The following is a 15852-nucleotide window of genomic DNA, read 5'->3' as shown; positions in this document are numbered from 1 at the left end:
TTCTGCGTCGGCGGATTTTCTCTTGCTGCCAACGATTTAACTTTAGATAGAAACAGTACGTATATTTTTCGGGCGTTCGTTTGGAGTTTTCTTCATGTAGAAATAATGATTGATGGTTTTCCACTTTCCGGTTAAAATGTTATTTATTTTCAACTTAGACATTTTAGTACCATTCATTTCATAATGTTTTTGAATTATGGAAAAGGAAAATTTCTCTTCGGAGAGCGCGAAAACATATTTTTCAATCCATACCTTGTTTACATGCGACATTGTGAAAGAAGAACAAATTGAAAACCAGCAGACGATATTTATCACTTCAAATAATAAACTGTCGTCAAAAATTTGTTTTCCAAAACATTTGCTTTTTTTTGTTATTTATCAAAATATTTCTAAAACTGTGTAAATATCATCTGTACATCACCAGAGCACTCCAGGACTTTTGGAACTGAAAAAAGACGTTACGAAAATTAATCATTTGAAGAAATGTGTCAAGCCTGTAGATAATTAGAGAAAACGCTGAATGTAGCGACTGCGTTCCAGAGAAATCTCGAGATTCTAAAATGATTTTTGGAAAAAAAAAATTGCAGATGTTTTTTAATTTGAAAAAAATTTTTTTTTAATTTTAAATTCTCGGTTTTCGAGTTCTTGAAATTCTGGGGAATAAAAATATATGCTGACCTGATAATATGTGATTTCTGAAATGTGAAAAATTATCTTTTCTACCAAATTGCAAGGGTGGAATAGAATCCATTGACACGCTCAGACTAGTTGAATTCAAGACAAAAACAAAAAGTGTTTAACCAAGGATAAGTATATCTTCTTTTCTTTAGTTTCTATTCTTTGGACAATTGCCATTGTCTTCTCTCAGAAATTATAAAGAAGAGAGTTATACGGTAGACTCATTAACTTTGTTAAAGTTGGAAACGTAAGAAATGTCCAATAATCTCGTCGTGATTCGAACTTCGAGTTTGCCGATTACTAGACGGTGTGCTTTGAATTACACACGAAACCGCACTGGAAGGATATACCTTACATATGAGCCGTTTTCTCTGAAAGTGAAGTTAGTTCCATTTTATATTATATGGAGATATTTAAGGTTTTGTATTTGAATGATTTGAAAAATATTGGTATATCTTAATACACTAGTGACAATACACATGTGCACTAGAGCTTTTGTGTTCGAATAACCTCAAATCTGACCAAGATATTCAAAGGAAACCCTATTTGAAACTACGAAAAAATTCAAAAGTCGAATAAAGAATTACTTAGCCATCTTATCATTTGCTCAGTAATATGGGCAGACGCAACACAGTCATACGGAGCAGCAACAAAAAGGGTCCGAAGAAGTGTGGTTAATGGATAAGAAGGTAAACAATAAAGGAAGCAATCTAAATGCAGATATTAGGAATTACTAGGTACTGGTATAGGACACACAGAAACTTGTAGCAGCTGCGTTTCAAGATAAAGTGGCGTTCTTTTTCGTTCGCCATCTTTTAGTGTAGTAGCTAACACATTCAAATCGAAGTAAGAAAATGCGTATTTCGATTTTATGTTGATTTTACATATTCCGAACATTAAAATCTAATAATCTCTATGGTAAATCTCTTCCAATTACAGGAATTTACTAAATTACTAATTTACAATTACTAAAAATACTTCGCAATAATGCAATGTAACATACTTTAGTATAATAACGAAACATTTGACGAACAAACGAAGATTTGAAGATCCACAACAAATACAAAACTAATTGTAAAAATGCAAAGCAGTTGAAAAACTCCTAATGAAAATAGACTCATGGATCTGGGTTTATTAATAATTTATGTCAATGTAATATTTCTTAGTTTATAAGTGGGATTTTTTTTTTAAAATTCTATTATGCCTTCTGGAAAGAAACATCTTTATTTAATTAGTTATCTTAAGTATTCACAATTACATGTGTCAGAATCTACAGCGATATTAAGAAATATTTAACAGCCAATATTTCATTGATTTAAATTCATTTTATAAAATTTCTCCAGCAATCCGAACCGAAAGTTCAGTTATAACTCGATGATATGCTGATTCTGTACAAAATAATCACAAAGAATTAATATTTGTAGCTTTGGGTTGGTTTACTTTACTATGGCAAAGCACTCGAGGGCTATTCTGCCTAAGAGGAGGTATGCCTTCGGGAAGGACTTTCTAAGAGACACTGGCCTGTATACATGTTATACATGTGGAAAACCGTGAAAACGGCCCTGAAGCCAGTCCGTTCGCCGGCATTCGAACCCAGATCGGAACTACCAGTGTTCAGCGATTTTACCGCTTGGCTGCTGGTGGGCTGCCGGAATTTGAACTCCTGTAATTTTTTAACAAAGTAAATAAAATATTCTTCATTAGAGAAAAAAATTGATTTGAATATTTTCATGAATTCCTAAATTTTACACATTACATTCAAATCAAGTTTTGACAAAATTCCTGACAAACTTTAACAAAATACATCTAAAAGATTGTGATCTCAAAATTTCCTTTTTTTAAAATTTAAAACGTTTTATGTATGTTTTAATCCCCCTTTGCCTTTTCATTTTTACCCCTCAATTGAATCGCATTGCGATCTATCCAAATCTACAATACGAATAAATGGAAAAGTTTTATGTATTTCATGTATTATTTTATTTGAAATATCTTCAGATTTTTCTGCCCCATCCTCTATATTTCCAAGGTAAAGAATGAAAATAAATATAGGCATCTACGAAGTGTTATACCATTACCACTAATGACATAATATAGCATGTAAAGTAGAAACGTAAAAAGAGTTAAAGATAATCATGAGGCTAAAATTTAAGGCTCCTTTTCGCTTGCAGGACTGAAATGTGAGAAATTATATCATAATTTTCCATAACTGTGAATATTAATGGTTCAAGAATATTTAAATTATAAACTGTCATATTTGTAGATAGCTCTCAATATTATCCTTACTCACAATTCAAGAAACTAAGCCGAGAATTGCAAACACAATGTACTAGCCTAGCCAAAGCGAAAACACAGCTTTCAAAATTTTATTGCCAATAAACATGGCTAAAATATAATTCACACATCACCAAACAGCGGAAGTTTGATGATTTTAAGTAACACAGTTGTTTTTCGTTTGTGCATTGACTTGACACACCACCTTTTTTTCTAATGACATAATGTTTAATATTTCCTGTAAAATTAATAAGAGCAATTTGAAAATATGGAGCTAAGAAAATCCACCTGTAGTCATCAAACATGAAAATGATTCGCTAAAGGCAAATGTCTTTTGCATCCTTTTTATCAGCCAATGAGAAGAATTCCGTACTTAAATATGCTTAAAAACTGGTTGTTTCGAAGTGTAGCTCTAGGTAGCTGCGGGATCCGGACGATACCCCACTGGCCTATGCAAGCCGCCCGGGTGCCTGGATCTGCTTTCACCTGTCATCTAATTCAGGAAGTTCTGAATAACTTTTCATGCAAGACTAACCCTCTTCATCACCACCATAGCTGGATATTTGATATTTGAATGGGAGAGATTAAGAACATCTTTGGGGCACCAAATTTTATTTTTTGCATTTTTTACATGTGAGAATACAAAAGTATAAGGATATTTGCCCCCCACACACACACATAAATCTACTAATCATCAAAATCTGAACTATTGAATTCTTGAAACTAGGAAATCCCTAACCAGGTATCTATTGACTCGTATATGGCAAGAATTGGAACACGTTTTGATGTTCTAGTTCCACATGGATAATGCTCATGCGAAGTTCCTGATCCTTCAAGGACTTTGAGCATTCTTCCATCAAGTGATATGCGAACTGTGCTTTGGTTACGTATGATTTGTTGGAAATAGTGTTTTGAAATTTCTCATTCTTTTTTACCAGACCATCATTACCCAGCAAAATACCTTCAGTGGGCAAAGACAAAATCCTGTCATAAATTCATTGGTATACTATCTTACTTAGATTACAGATAATACTGGACATAAATAGATCGTACTGACTATTTGAGGAACTTACAAGCAACAATACCTAGTCATAACCAAGGAATAACATTACCGATTTTCACTTAAAATTAAAGTTAACTGGGCTTTGTTTAGCATAAATTACAAAAAGGTACTGCTCAGCATTTCACACAGGCAGAATTGTTTCACACACAGGTAATTTAATCAGTGTGAAAATGTAAATTAGAATGGGAGATTACATCATGCTTGACATTCGCTTTCGCTCCTGGTTTACATAGAGTCCTTCAAACAGATTGTGCGACTAAATGATTCTCAATAAGTTGCTTCGTAACTGCCGGTTCGAGTTTAAGAACTTAATCAAATAGCTTTCATTTTGATAATTTTGCTAAAGTGATATTCTCTATTGCTCTCTATAAAGAAAGTGCCAATAAGTAAAATATTCCTTATCCTGATTCAAGAGCTTTCAATTCATTTTATGTAATATTAAGTAATTAAGTTATTAGAAGAAAATTTATATTTGTTTTTAATAATTCAATACAATTACAGTTTGGATAACGTCTACTTTATAGACTAAAATATGCTGGTACTCACATTAATGAGATGAACCAGCCTGTCGGTTCCTGCATAGCTGTTGTATGTTTGGATGTATGCTGGTATGAACAATCATGATAATAGTGCTTTAAATCTCTCTTTTGTTACTAAAAGTATAGTTGGAAGTCCGTAAGAAGGGCAAACAATAATAAATTTCATAGAATGTTAACCTTGAAAGAAAAAGTAATATACGATTATCATATGTAATTTCCAAACTCTGAGATCTTCAGCTATAGTGAATTTTGCTTTTAGTCTTTTTTGGAAATCTAGAAAAACCATAAGGACAGGCTTCGAAGAACATTTGTGGTTCGTGAAACCACAGACTAAGAAGCACTGTTATATCAGAATTAACTGTGCGTTTTAATATTAAAAGAGCTTATATGCAAAATAATAGAATTTGAGATTTTTACCTCAATCATCTTGGAATCATGAATATTATTACAAAAGAAAAGACCAATGCTTATTTACTGTTCCATTCTGAAACAGTTTAACTCTCAATATACTAATATGATATTTACATTGAAATAAAAACAGTTTATGTGTGCAAGTAAAATAAAGAGTAACTTTGCAGCTTTTCAGGTATAAAAAAATTAACCCTTGAAAAGAAAATTTCTTTAGGTTGCCGAATTATACTCGTGTGATTAAAGAAACTAGCGGAAACAAAAGAAAGGTTTTTTCCTTAATCTTCGATATTAGGTATTGTCCTTTTCTTGTACAAAAACAAAATAATAATACAAAGCACAAATTTTGGTAAATCATTCAGTATGCAGTTTAAAACATGAACTTACCTGAAATTCTGTTTTCAGAATAACATCATATTTGCGGATCATCTCCATATATTGCGGGTATTTTGAAAGTTCTATGGGTTTTTTTGGCAACAGCACAGCAGACGCTCTTCCAGTACATGCTTTCCGTAAAATATCACTGTTCAATAAAGACAACTGCAGTTTCTTCAAAGATGTTACTGTCCCGGAAGACGTTCTTTTCTGAAATATCTTCCGGGTCTTTTTAGGCACTTTACCCATAGCTGAGTCCGGGTGGTCACTACCGGACTCCACTTTGAAACTGTGAGTGAGATAACTTTAATAATGTACAGATCATGTGCACTTGCTGCAGTCTTTTTAAAGAGGATCCATCCAGAGAACCTCAGGAAAGGAAGACAGGACAGTAAGCAATTGTTAAAAATCTTCCCATATTTTTGTCCGTTTAACACTCAAATAAAAAATGTATTTTTTCTGCAGGAATCAATGCGTAAACTGATTAAGAATATCTTATATTTCAGTACTTAAATTATGAAAATTATTTTGTCAATTTGCTTTGCAATGTTCTTTTCCACTGAATTCGTTCCTCCTAAATGACTTCAAATGTTCATTAAGACAAAACGAGTACCTTATCTGTTTCTACTTATAGGTGGAACTACTATTTAAAAACACAAATTGTCGAGTTATTACAGAAATGCAGATATGAAAATGAATTTTATATCATATCGCAAGAAATTCTTTCGTTCGAAACCGTAAAATAAAATTATGCCAAATTCTAAGGCTGCAATATATATAGTTTAAAATTTTGTGAGATTTCTTATTAAAATTGTTTTAAGAATACACCTTCTTTGGAAAACATAAATATTTTGCTAAGAATTCTTTACAATTTTTGGACGGTGTTACGTAAGATATAGTTATATCATAAATTTTATAAAATTTCGTAAATGCTTTGAACCGGCAACATTAAATTTGCATTTAAAAACAAATAATTGAATTTAGTTATCATACATTAAAAATAGAGTAAAATGTTTTCGTAAACTTCTTTCAATATAATTTCAGTAAAAATATGCAATCAACAAGTTTTTTAAGGCGTAACAATTTTTAAAAATCCGTGTTTAACTTCCTTCAGAAAGTAAACATCTTTTAATCTTTCTTCTCAAATTGTAGAAGATATTGGCACTTTTTAAAACTGCTAAGTAGTACAGAAAACACAGCTGACGTTTTCTGATAGTGTCATTAATTCAACGTAATGTATATTTATAAATATGTTTTCAGTTTCAGCAAAAGCTCGTTAAAATTTTTTTAATCTTAAAATTTTATGTACGTTAATTATTCAAATCACATTTTTAAAATGCATTATAATCAGCTTCATCTTCTAAGCATTTCTCATTTGAAAAGAATCTCATTCATTTAATTAATAAAATTTTCTATCCAAATTCTTTAATTATGCTGAGACGCTTTTTAATGAAGCAGAAATACAAAAGAAAATTATTTTTTTTAAACCTTTTATAATTATTCGTAATTTTTGTAAATTTAAAAAGTACAAAGCTGAGGAAAATTCTTAAATTTTTCAAGTTATGCTAAAATGATAATTGTTTAAGAATGAAATTTATCTTTCTATACACTTTTTCGAGCTCAAAACAAGTATATTTTTGGTATATGCAAAGATTAATAAATGTTAACAGCTTAAATATTTAACTCACTTTATAAAAGACACATAAACAATGTTTAATTTTTGTATGAAATTCTGATTGCAGAAAAAGAATTTATGCTAAAATGTTTATTTGAATTCATAGCAAAAATATACTTTTCGATTAAATTAATTTCCTTTCAAAATAATTTACAATCGCTGAATTTTAGCGACAATTACATGCATATATAACTCATAACTGAAATTTTTATACGAATATAAAAAGCACGGCAATTCAAAAAGCAGTTTTCCAATTAAATATTAACAAACATTAAAACTTAAATTTCATAATAATTTTCATTTATGTTCAATGCATAATATACTTTTATTTGCGTAACAGCTATATAAAATTAACTAAGCATTTCTTTTATTCTTTACGCTGTCGAACGTGTTTAAATATCTTACTATGTTGCCAAATGCTTTCAACAAATTTTTTCAACGTGATGTCCAGTCGTATTCCAGTGAAGCGGTAGGTCAAAGAACACGTTGTCCGAAGTCAACAAGAAAGCACAGTTCGATTAAGTGCACATGTCAATCTTTCCTTTGCAAAAGACAGTCTGAGATTCAGACCGCCCAGGGGAGCAGCTCTTTCGTAAGGGAGGGGGGAGTGATCCAGGTACCAAGCGATCGGATCAACAGCCGTTCGAACGCAACAACGCATCTGTAGAAAAACAACGGAGTGCAGAGAGGAATTCCATCGCTTGGCTTGACGAGATGCGAGGGTGGAAAAGTCCTCAAAAATAGAACTGCCGAAAAACGGTGGCCCGACGCCAAGCGCTTTATTTTTGCGTTCGTTCCGAAATATGACTTGGATGCAACTGACGACGAAAAGGGGGAAGGGGTGGTGCATACGAGAAGAATGTTGCCGCTCTTCGGAGATTCCGGCGGTTGTAGGAGGAGGGTTGCTAGAATATGCGCTGAAGTGATCGATAGGTTCCTCTTGGCGATATTTATCGCCTCATTGGCTGTTTATGAACCGGAAGCTAAGTTACGCAAAATTATGATATAATATAATGAGCAACAAGAAATGGAAAATATATCTGGAATATTTATATCCTTAAATATAGAAGATTTTTAAACAATGCAAAGATACGCTATAATATCTTGAATTTATTTTCATTGTTATAGGGATATATATAATGTTAGCATCACTCATTCAAAATAAAATACGAAACTCTTAAGGTACTAATAATATCCATTGCTAAAGAGAGTTCCCAGATTGCATGCTTGTATGCAATAGCTCTTGTAAGGATGGAAGCAATCTCGAAGGTAACAAAACTTCCCCAAATAATGCTGATTCTCCTTTTTCAGTTACATGAAGGCACATTTACAGCATAATATTTTTTAAGATTTTTAAATTGTTTTGTGGTATTTTATAACTTTCTCTTAGGATTATTTATGACTAAATTTTTTAAAAAAAGCTTCATATAGATTGTTAAAAATGGCTCCTTGCTTAACTTGAAACAAAATGACTGATATATTTAAGCATGATAAACTGAATTTACACCTTGTTTTATAGCAGTGTGATTATAATGTTTAAACCACTTTTATGTCAAAAACAATTCGAGGAATCATAAAGTAAATCTTAAAAGATATCTTGTAGGACAGTTAAGCATTTACTTAAATGGAGAAATCATCTATTCTTTATCCATGATTCGAACTTCAGACCTTCCGACTGCTAGCCGGATGTGCTTCCATTTACACTACAAAGGTACACAATAAGAAAGGAGAAAATTTCTTGAAAAACCTTAATATTAATTGGCCTGCAGAATTTTACCAATTTATTTCCAAGAGAAGTGCTTTTAACACTTTTTGTCAATTTATTGTGAAACTTTGTAATCATCTTTAAATTTATTTCAGTTTTTTCTTCTGTTTATTTTTATATAATTTCTTCTGTTTATTTTTTTATATTCTGTTTATTTTTATATATTTTTATATTTTTATATATTGTGTTTCATACTTACTTCTGTAAGCCCCATGTGATACTACGTGGCACATTGGGAATTTGTTGTGTTTCTTTAATTAAAAAAAAACTCCTTACATTCTCCTCCATGTGAATGATGATTGGGAAGGAGGGGATCCAATTACCAAATACAAGTGGTAACATTTTAGTTTGGGCGCCATTTGCAGAGTCAACGTTTTGAAACAGAAAACAAGAAAAAAAATCATTATGTATTTACCGGTTTCGAACTCCAGACCCGTCTTCTAGCTGGAAATGCTTCCTTATACACCAAGAAGGTCCAGAGAGAGGAGAAAACGCGTTAGAAACTTAATGCAAGTAAGAAATTCACACTACCTTCAACTTTAATAACTGGAACAATAACTTTAATAACTTTGCAAACACTATCAAAAACAATCAAAAACTAGCTCTGCAAATTTCGAGAATCAAATATCATTGTCTCTGTTATTCACAAACCTATTTAAGCAAGTATGCTAGTAATATCTTAATAAATCTATAGGTAATGAAAATTTAACTCAGCATAGTAATTTACATACTGAAGAAAGGAAATGGTCTTTCGAAATATAATGAAAAATTTTGTTAAAGAGGAATTAGTCCAATTTTTAAACTTTATGTACTTCTCAAAATTTGATTGTGAGATTGTTTTCCATGAGGTAGAAAACTCTTTAAATTATCACTATTTCTCCCTCCCCCCCCGGGGGTCAACTGGGAGAATTCCCGGCGTTCCGGCTAAGTCAATATCTAGACAGACTCGACTTTTGGGAGAAAATTAACAGTCTTCACAGTAACTATTTCACACATCCTTTATTCGGTGGTAGGTTCAGGCTCGGCAGAGACCATATGGTACTGTCTTGTCTGCCCCTTGGTTGTGGAGACGTTACATGGTTCTGATATCGAAGGTGGTCCTTGGGGCTTTGGCACCCCATGGTCAACTCTGGAGGATGGTCCATGTTGAACTGTGTTCTATGGTTTCTCGGTGGATGCCCAGTCTTCTAACAGTCTTCACAGTGACTAGAACCATCCTTTATTCGGTGGTAGGTTCAGGCTCGGCAGGGACCATATGTTACTGTCTTGTCTGCCCCTTGGCTGTGGGGACATTACATGGTTCTGATATCGCAAGTTGTCGTTGGGGCTTTGCTTCCCCTTGGTCAACTCTGGAGGATGATCAATGTTGTTCGTCGCTTTCTCGGTTGGATGCCCAGTCGTCAACCATAGTCTTTGTGACTTTTACTCAGACTTGACGAAACAAAATTGTCCCCCTGGGTTGACCAGGTAGGTATGCCTCCGTGGATCACCTGTAGGAATCGGGGTATTTAACTGTGTTAAACTTGGAGTTTGACAAGTCTGGGTGCCCTTTCTTTCCAGTGCTCTGTCCTTTAAAATTCCCCCACTATTTATTTATTGCAATATTTTCTCTAGAATCAAGCGCATATTTAGTAAGCTGTGGTAATCTTAATTTTTCCCACATCTTTTCAAAAATTCTTACTGTCCTCAAACATTTTTTTTTCCATTGGCGGGCACTAGCCATTATAGACGTTGGACGCTACTAAGGCCGGAAATGATGGTCACTTTATTATGGAGGCACCTAATAGGTACACCACCGTTGCCTCCCATGAAGAGACAGACAATTTTCATTCAAGCCTGCCCACCAGCGGCCGAGCGTTAAAGTCGCTGAACACTGGTAGTTCGGTCCGAGGTTCGAATCCCGCGAACGGGCTGGCTGCATGGGTTTTTTTCGTGGTTTTCCCCATGTGTAATGTGTATACGAGCCAGTTTCCCTTAGAAAGTCCTCCACGAAGGCATCCCTCCCCTTAGGCAAATAGCTCTAGTGTGCTTTGCCATAATTAAATACACCAATACACCAATTCCTTCAAGCCTTCTCCAGTACTCGAAGTCGGACTCTTCGTTAACCTCTTTCTAGTGTGGGGAGTACTATTTTCAAAATAATATTTTATATGTTATATATTTTGTACGAATCGTTTATATCTTTTATATTCTTTTGTCTTTTATATAATCTTTTATATCTTTTGTAATTTATATAATTTAAAATATTTCTTAAACGAATTTTGTATACTTATTTAATATATGTCGAGAATCTATTTCCACAATATTTACAATGTATAAATGACAGGCATGTATATTTTTACTTATTCTATACTTATTTCACCTTAGCAATTTTACAACCGTATGTTAATTATTTTTGAAACAAAAATTTAAGATGATTTACGATTGTCATCCGCATACGGTAGCAATTTTTACTTACAAAATTATGGCCTCTTATTCCATTGAGGTGCATTCTTAATTGAGTAATCAAGCCTATTTTTCATATAAGGGATACGAAAAACCGGCTGCATTTCCTTTATAAATAATTATTAAAAATTATTAATGAGTTGTCTTTCTCTAAAAATACATAAAGAAAGCAGTTTTGTTGAACAAGATGGGCACACCTTCGCTTCACAGAAGTTTTTTTTTTTTTTTTTTTTTTTTCATTTATTTGTGTTTGAATGCCATCGAACTGAATGTTTTTCCTCAGAAGAAGCTATTACACTCTCTACTCCAAAACAATGAAAAACAAACATAACGTCTTCTTCTACTGGAAAACATTTAACTCTATGGGTTATTCAGTCAAAACAACCCTAGTATTGTATTCTTTCGGAAACACTGAGCCATGCATACAAAAACTTTGCTTTTAGAGACAGAAGTCGTTACCAGTCGTTTGTAAAAGCAACGCAAACTTGGAGAATAACTTTTGAATGCTTTGAAAATGTGAGATTTTAGCTAAATGGCTGCACTTCCCATTTGACTTACCAAATCGGAAAGTTCTTTCTTTTTCATATACTAGTAAATGAAACCGTTTGAACAAACAACTCATGCGATAATGTTCAAAATGAAATTAATTTTGTAGGTTTTATTAACAAGCAATGTAGCTTTCTCATAAACGGTATTAATGAGTATCCTCAAGTAATATATTACGAATGCTGAAATGCAACTAATCCGCACATGAAAGGAAAGTACGCTTGCATTTGTATATGCATTACAAATATGCATAAACACACATTTAAAATCTTTTTGAATTATCATATCAACCTCCATATTAAATCACAGCACAATTTTCAGGCTTAAGATGCTACGATGATTATAATTCACTTACTAACAAGTAAGAATGGCCTAATATTTCGATTCAAAGATCTGACTAAGAGCTTAAACCAGACTATAGAAGTTTAAATATATGTATATAGATAGATAGATAGATAGATAGATGAAATGTTTCAGATTTCAACGGTCGCCTAAAAGGTTTTATTAAGCTCTCGCTGAGCTCGCCGTCTACCAGTCTGCTCTTACACTTACCCCTGCTAGTCCAATTTTTGTTTTGTCTTTTTAGCTTTATTATTTAGCACCGTTTTCTTCGCCCTTACGTCACATACATATAGTCATGGACCTTATAAGAAATAGACTAACCCAAACGGGTTTTCTCCCTCGTCTGAGGCGTTGCCGGCTGTCACCTTGATCACATCCGGAGGAGTAGGGACGACATGCAAAAATTTAACATTGGTTGCCTATTGCAGCGTGTATAATTGTCAAGAAAAAGCTGTCTGTAGTGCCTCATTTCACAAATTAGAATTTCTACATATTTTTAATTTTGAAATTGAGATTGATTTTTAAAAATTTAGCATATTTTATCTAGCATAATTAACGTTCCAAATAATTATAAAGCTATTGCATGCTTTCAGGACTGGATATTTTTTTAGTTTTTCCTATGCTGTAAAGAAATTTCTAACTACTTCTTTTAGAAAATAATATTTTAAATCTGAACTAATAGACAATTTCAAACAAGCAATTTTCTCTTGCAATTTTTATGTTTTTTATTGGTGTAAATAAGTAAAAAATACTAAAATATTTCAAAACGAATTTTTGAAAGTTTTGTTTAAAATTCTAAATTGTGCTGCTTTTTTAAAATTATAGATGATTATTATAACACAATTTCTATAAAGGAATTTTATTTCAATTATATTTCACAATACATCAGAGTGATAAACACTTTTGACGCCTTAAAAATTTTTATACATTTAATTTTAATATTAAAATTGTATTTAACCGTAATAATTAATTTTGCTTGCATTTTAGAGTGATTATATTTTTTTAATTTATTTTTAGTTCAGCGTAAGATTTTTTTTTATTTACTGTTAATTTAATTTATTAGTCCAAAGGGGCGGTAGCCTAGAAAGGCTGTTAGTTTCGAAGCGGCATTTTGCGCTGTTTTACTATAAATGTCCGCGCCTCCTTGCAAATTGTTGTTACCAAATATTATCGCCCTGTATTATATGTAAAGAAATTAAATAATGAAGAATCTGCATGAATACATGTATGTTTCTCGCACTGTGACAAAAACGACGGTATCTAGAGCCATCAAACTTTGAATAATGTAATCCTCCACCCGAACATGGGTATCTGGACGGCCGAATTTCGAATTTGTTTCAATATTTTTCATATTTTGTAAAACTTTAAGGAACTTTGGATTAACAAACTCAACGAGTTCAGAGCGAGCACTGTACGGAAAATAACAGTTTTATCTCCAGTGCGGAAGTTCTAAAGATATGCTGTTTCAAATATGTGGTTTACGGGCGAAGAACATGATATTCAATAAATATAGGTAACACACAAAACTTTAAAAAAAAGGTTCCTTTTGCGCGTAATATAAAATCTGAGTGCTTCTAGATTTTATTTTATCGTTTTTTTTCCCCTTCATTACGTTCAGAAAATTTTATGCTCCGAATTTTATGAATTATTAAAATAACTAATCCACTTTAACGTTAATAATTTAATGGTCATATAATCAAATAAATATCATCGTTTTGTAATGTTATTATAGGTTGGAAAGTCCCTGCCTGAAAATGTTCATTAAATTTAAAAAAAAAAAAATTATCAGATCTTGTTTAATTTTACCTTATTTATTTCAAAGTATCAATCTTATTTAATTTTACTTTATTTTTACGCAAAATTAAGTTCATAAATTTTGTGCTTAGAGTTTTTACCGTTTTACCAAAGTAAAGACGTTTGTACAAGAATTACGCGTGAAAAAAATGCGCGAAATGCAGTAAAAAGTGCTTTAAGGAGATATATTAAATCGTATTTGGTAAAAACTGTGGCTTTCATAATCTCATCACTATACAACGTATCACATTTAATAATTAAAAAGATTTATGTGATACAAACGCCATAGGTTTCAGTGTTAAAGTAAACCAGATCGTCCCTACTCTTTCTTGCCGACATATCGGTGACGCGCGCCCCGCCCACTGGGTTAGTCTATCTCTTATAAGGTCCATGCATATAGTTCAACAACAAAATCGCAAGATTTTCAAAAGCTGCATAGCAGCATCTGTTTAGAATTCCCGGTGGCATATTTCACAAGTGCACATCAACGTAGCCACTGAGGGAGGGGTTTAGAAAATGGATCAATGAGCTGCTATTGCTCTTGTGAAGCTAAATCTTCGTGCATGTGAGCGTATGTTGTTTACGTTTTAATTTGCATTTGTTTCGCAGTTATAAATGCATGCATAAAAGCAGAAAATCTTGTAGAGCTTTCGTTTTCTGAATTTAATGAATCGCTGGCATTTCAATTTCGCGATTTTTATCACGCATTGATATTTGGATTGATGTTCATGGCATATTATCGCTCTCTAGACCGAGAAAATGACTCAAGCTATAATTAGCCTCGACTATTATGCATTTACTAACAAATGTGGATTAAGAGAATTCATATGTATGGTTATTTTTTAATGAGCTGAGAAGGACTGGATGTGTTACAATGATTTTAACGTTTTCTTATTTCAGTGCTTGCATTCTTTTGATTTTGAAAGTGTAAGATTCAGATGTTACAATGATTCTAACGTTTTCTTATTTCAGTGCTTGCATTCTTTTGATTTTGAAAGTGTAAGATTCAGAATACATATTGTGTATGATCTGATTATATTCATTGTTAACATTAAAAGTTATAAGTGAATAAATTGAATATGTTAGTAGGGAATAGATAAATTCATTCGGTTTTATGAATATTTCTTGTGTAGACAGTATATATTTAAGAGTGAGCAGTTATTAAATGCGAAATTTAACACATTATATGCAAATTATTGAATTACGATTGCAAATTAGTAAAGTTCACTTTGAATAAAATTCTATGTTGGCTATTATTATAGAACATCTTTTCCATATAGACTGCAATAAAAAGTGCTGACTGTTTACATTTATAACTGGTGTAAATATTTTTTCTCATATGCATAGTGTTATGTAAAGATAGCATTTGGGCTCAGATGTGCATCACATATTTCTTTCGTCTTATTTATCACTTATTAAGTAATATTTCGCATGAATATTTTTGCGGAGTATCCAACATGTGTTTGTATTTATTTCAAATTCTTTCAACCAGGTAGTGAAATCTTCATAATTGCTTATATTTGATCTAACTTCACAATGAAAATTTTCAGAAGAAATAGACGATGTACAGAAAATTGCGTGGCAAAATATTTTCAATCATCTTGTTTAAATCTTAAAGCGTGTGAAAGGTTACGTGACATGACAGAAATATTACTGGATGCTCATTGGTCCATCCTAGAAGCCACTCCCTCTGTGGCTACACAGATGTGCACTTGTGAAATATGCTTCCCGATGTACAGGCTACCCAAACGGTATAGTGGTAAGGGGAGTTGACTGCGATACCGATGCGATTGGGTTCGAATCTCGGAAAAAAACATGGATGCAAATTCTCCGTCCCCTCATAGGAGGTAAAGGTGATCTTCTATTAGATGCATCCGTAATAAAATGACCACCACTTCCGGTCTTAGTAGCGGCGAAAGCCTAAAAATGATTCGTGCGCGCCATTAAGAAA

General features: G+C 32.6%; 1 protein-coding gene across 1 annotated transcript in view; it reads right to left on the bottom strand.

The window, feature by feature from the left end:
* Positions 1-7865, bottom strand: part of Ptp36E (protein tyrosine phosphatase 36E) — a 304097-nt gene extending 296232 nt beyond the window's left edge. Inside the window, exon 1 of the mRNA XM_085827038.1 lies at positions 5347-7865. Within this exon, the coding sequence (XP_085683164.1) occupies positions 5347-5583 (237 nt within the window). The 5' untranslated portion in view covers positions 5584-7865. The remainder of the gene's footprint in view (positions 1-5346) is intronic.
* Between the last annotated feature and the right edge of the window lie 7987 nt (positions 7866-15852).

The sequence above is a fragment of the Stegodyphus dumicola genome, chromosome 11 (assembly GCF_044657685.1).
Source record: "Stegodyphus dumicola isolate Sdum_Otavi_A_Nest chromosome 11, ASM4465768v1".
NCBI lineage: Eukaryota > Metazoa > Arthropoda > Arachnida > Araneae > Eresidae > Stegodyphus > Stegodyphus dumicola.
The sequence above is the reverse complement of the archived record's forward strand: the minus strand, read 5'-3'. Positions and strand labels throughout refer to the sequence as shown.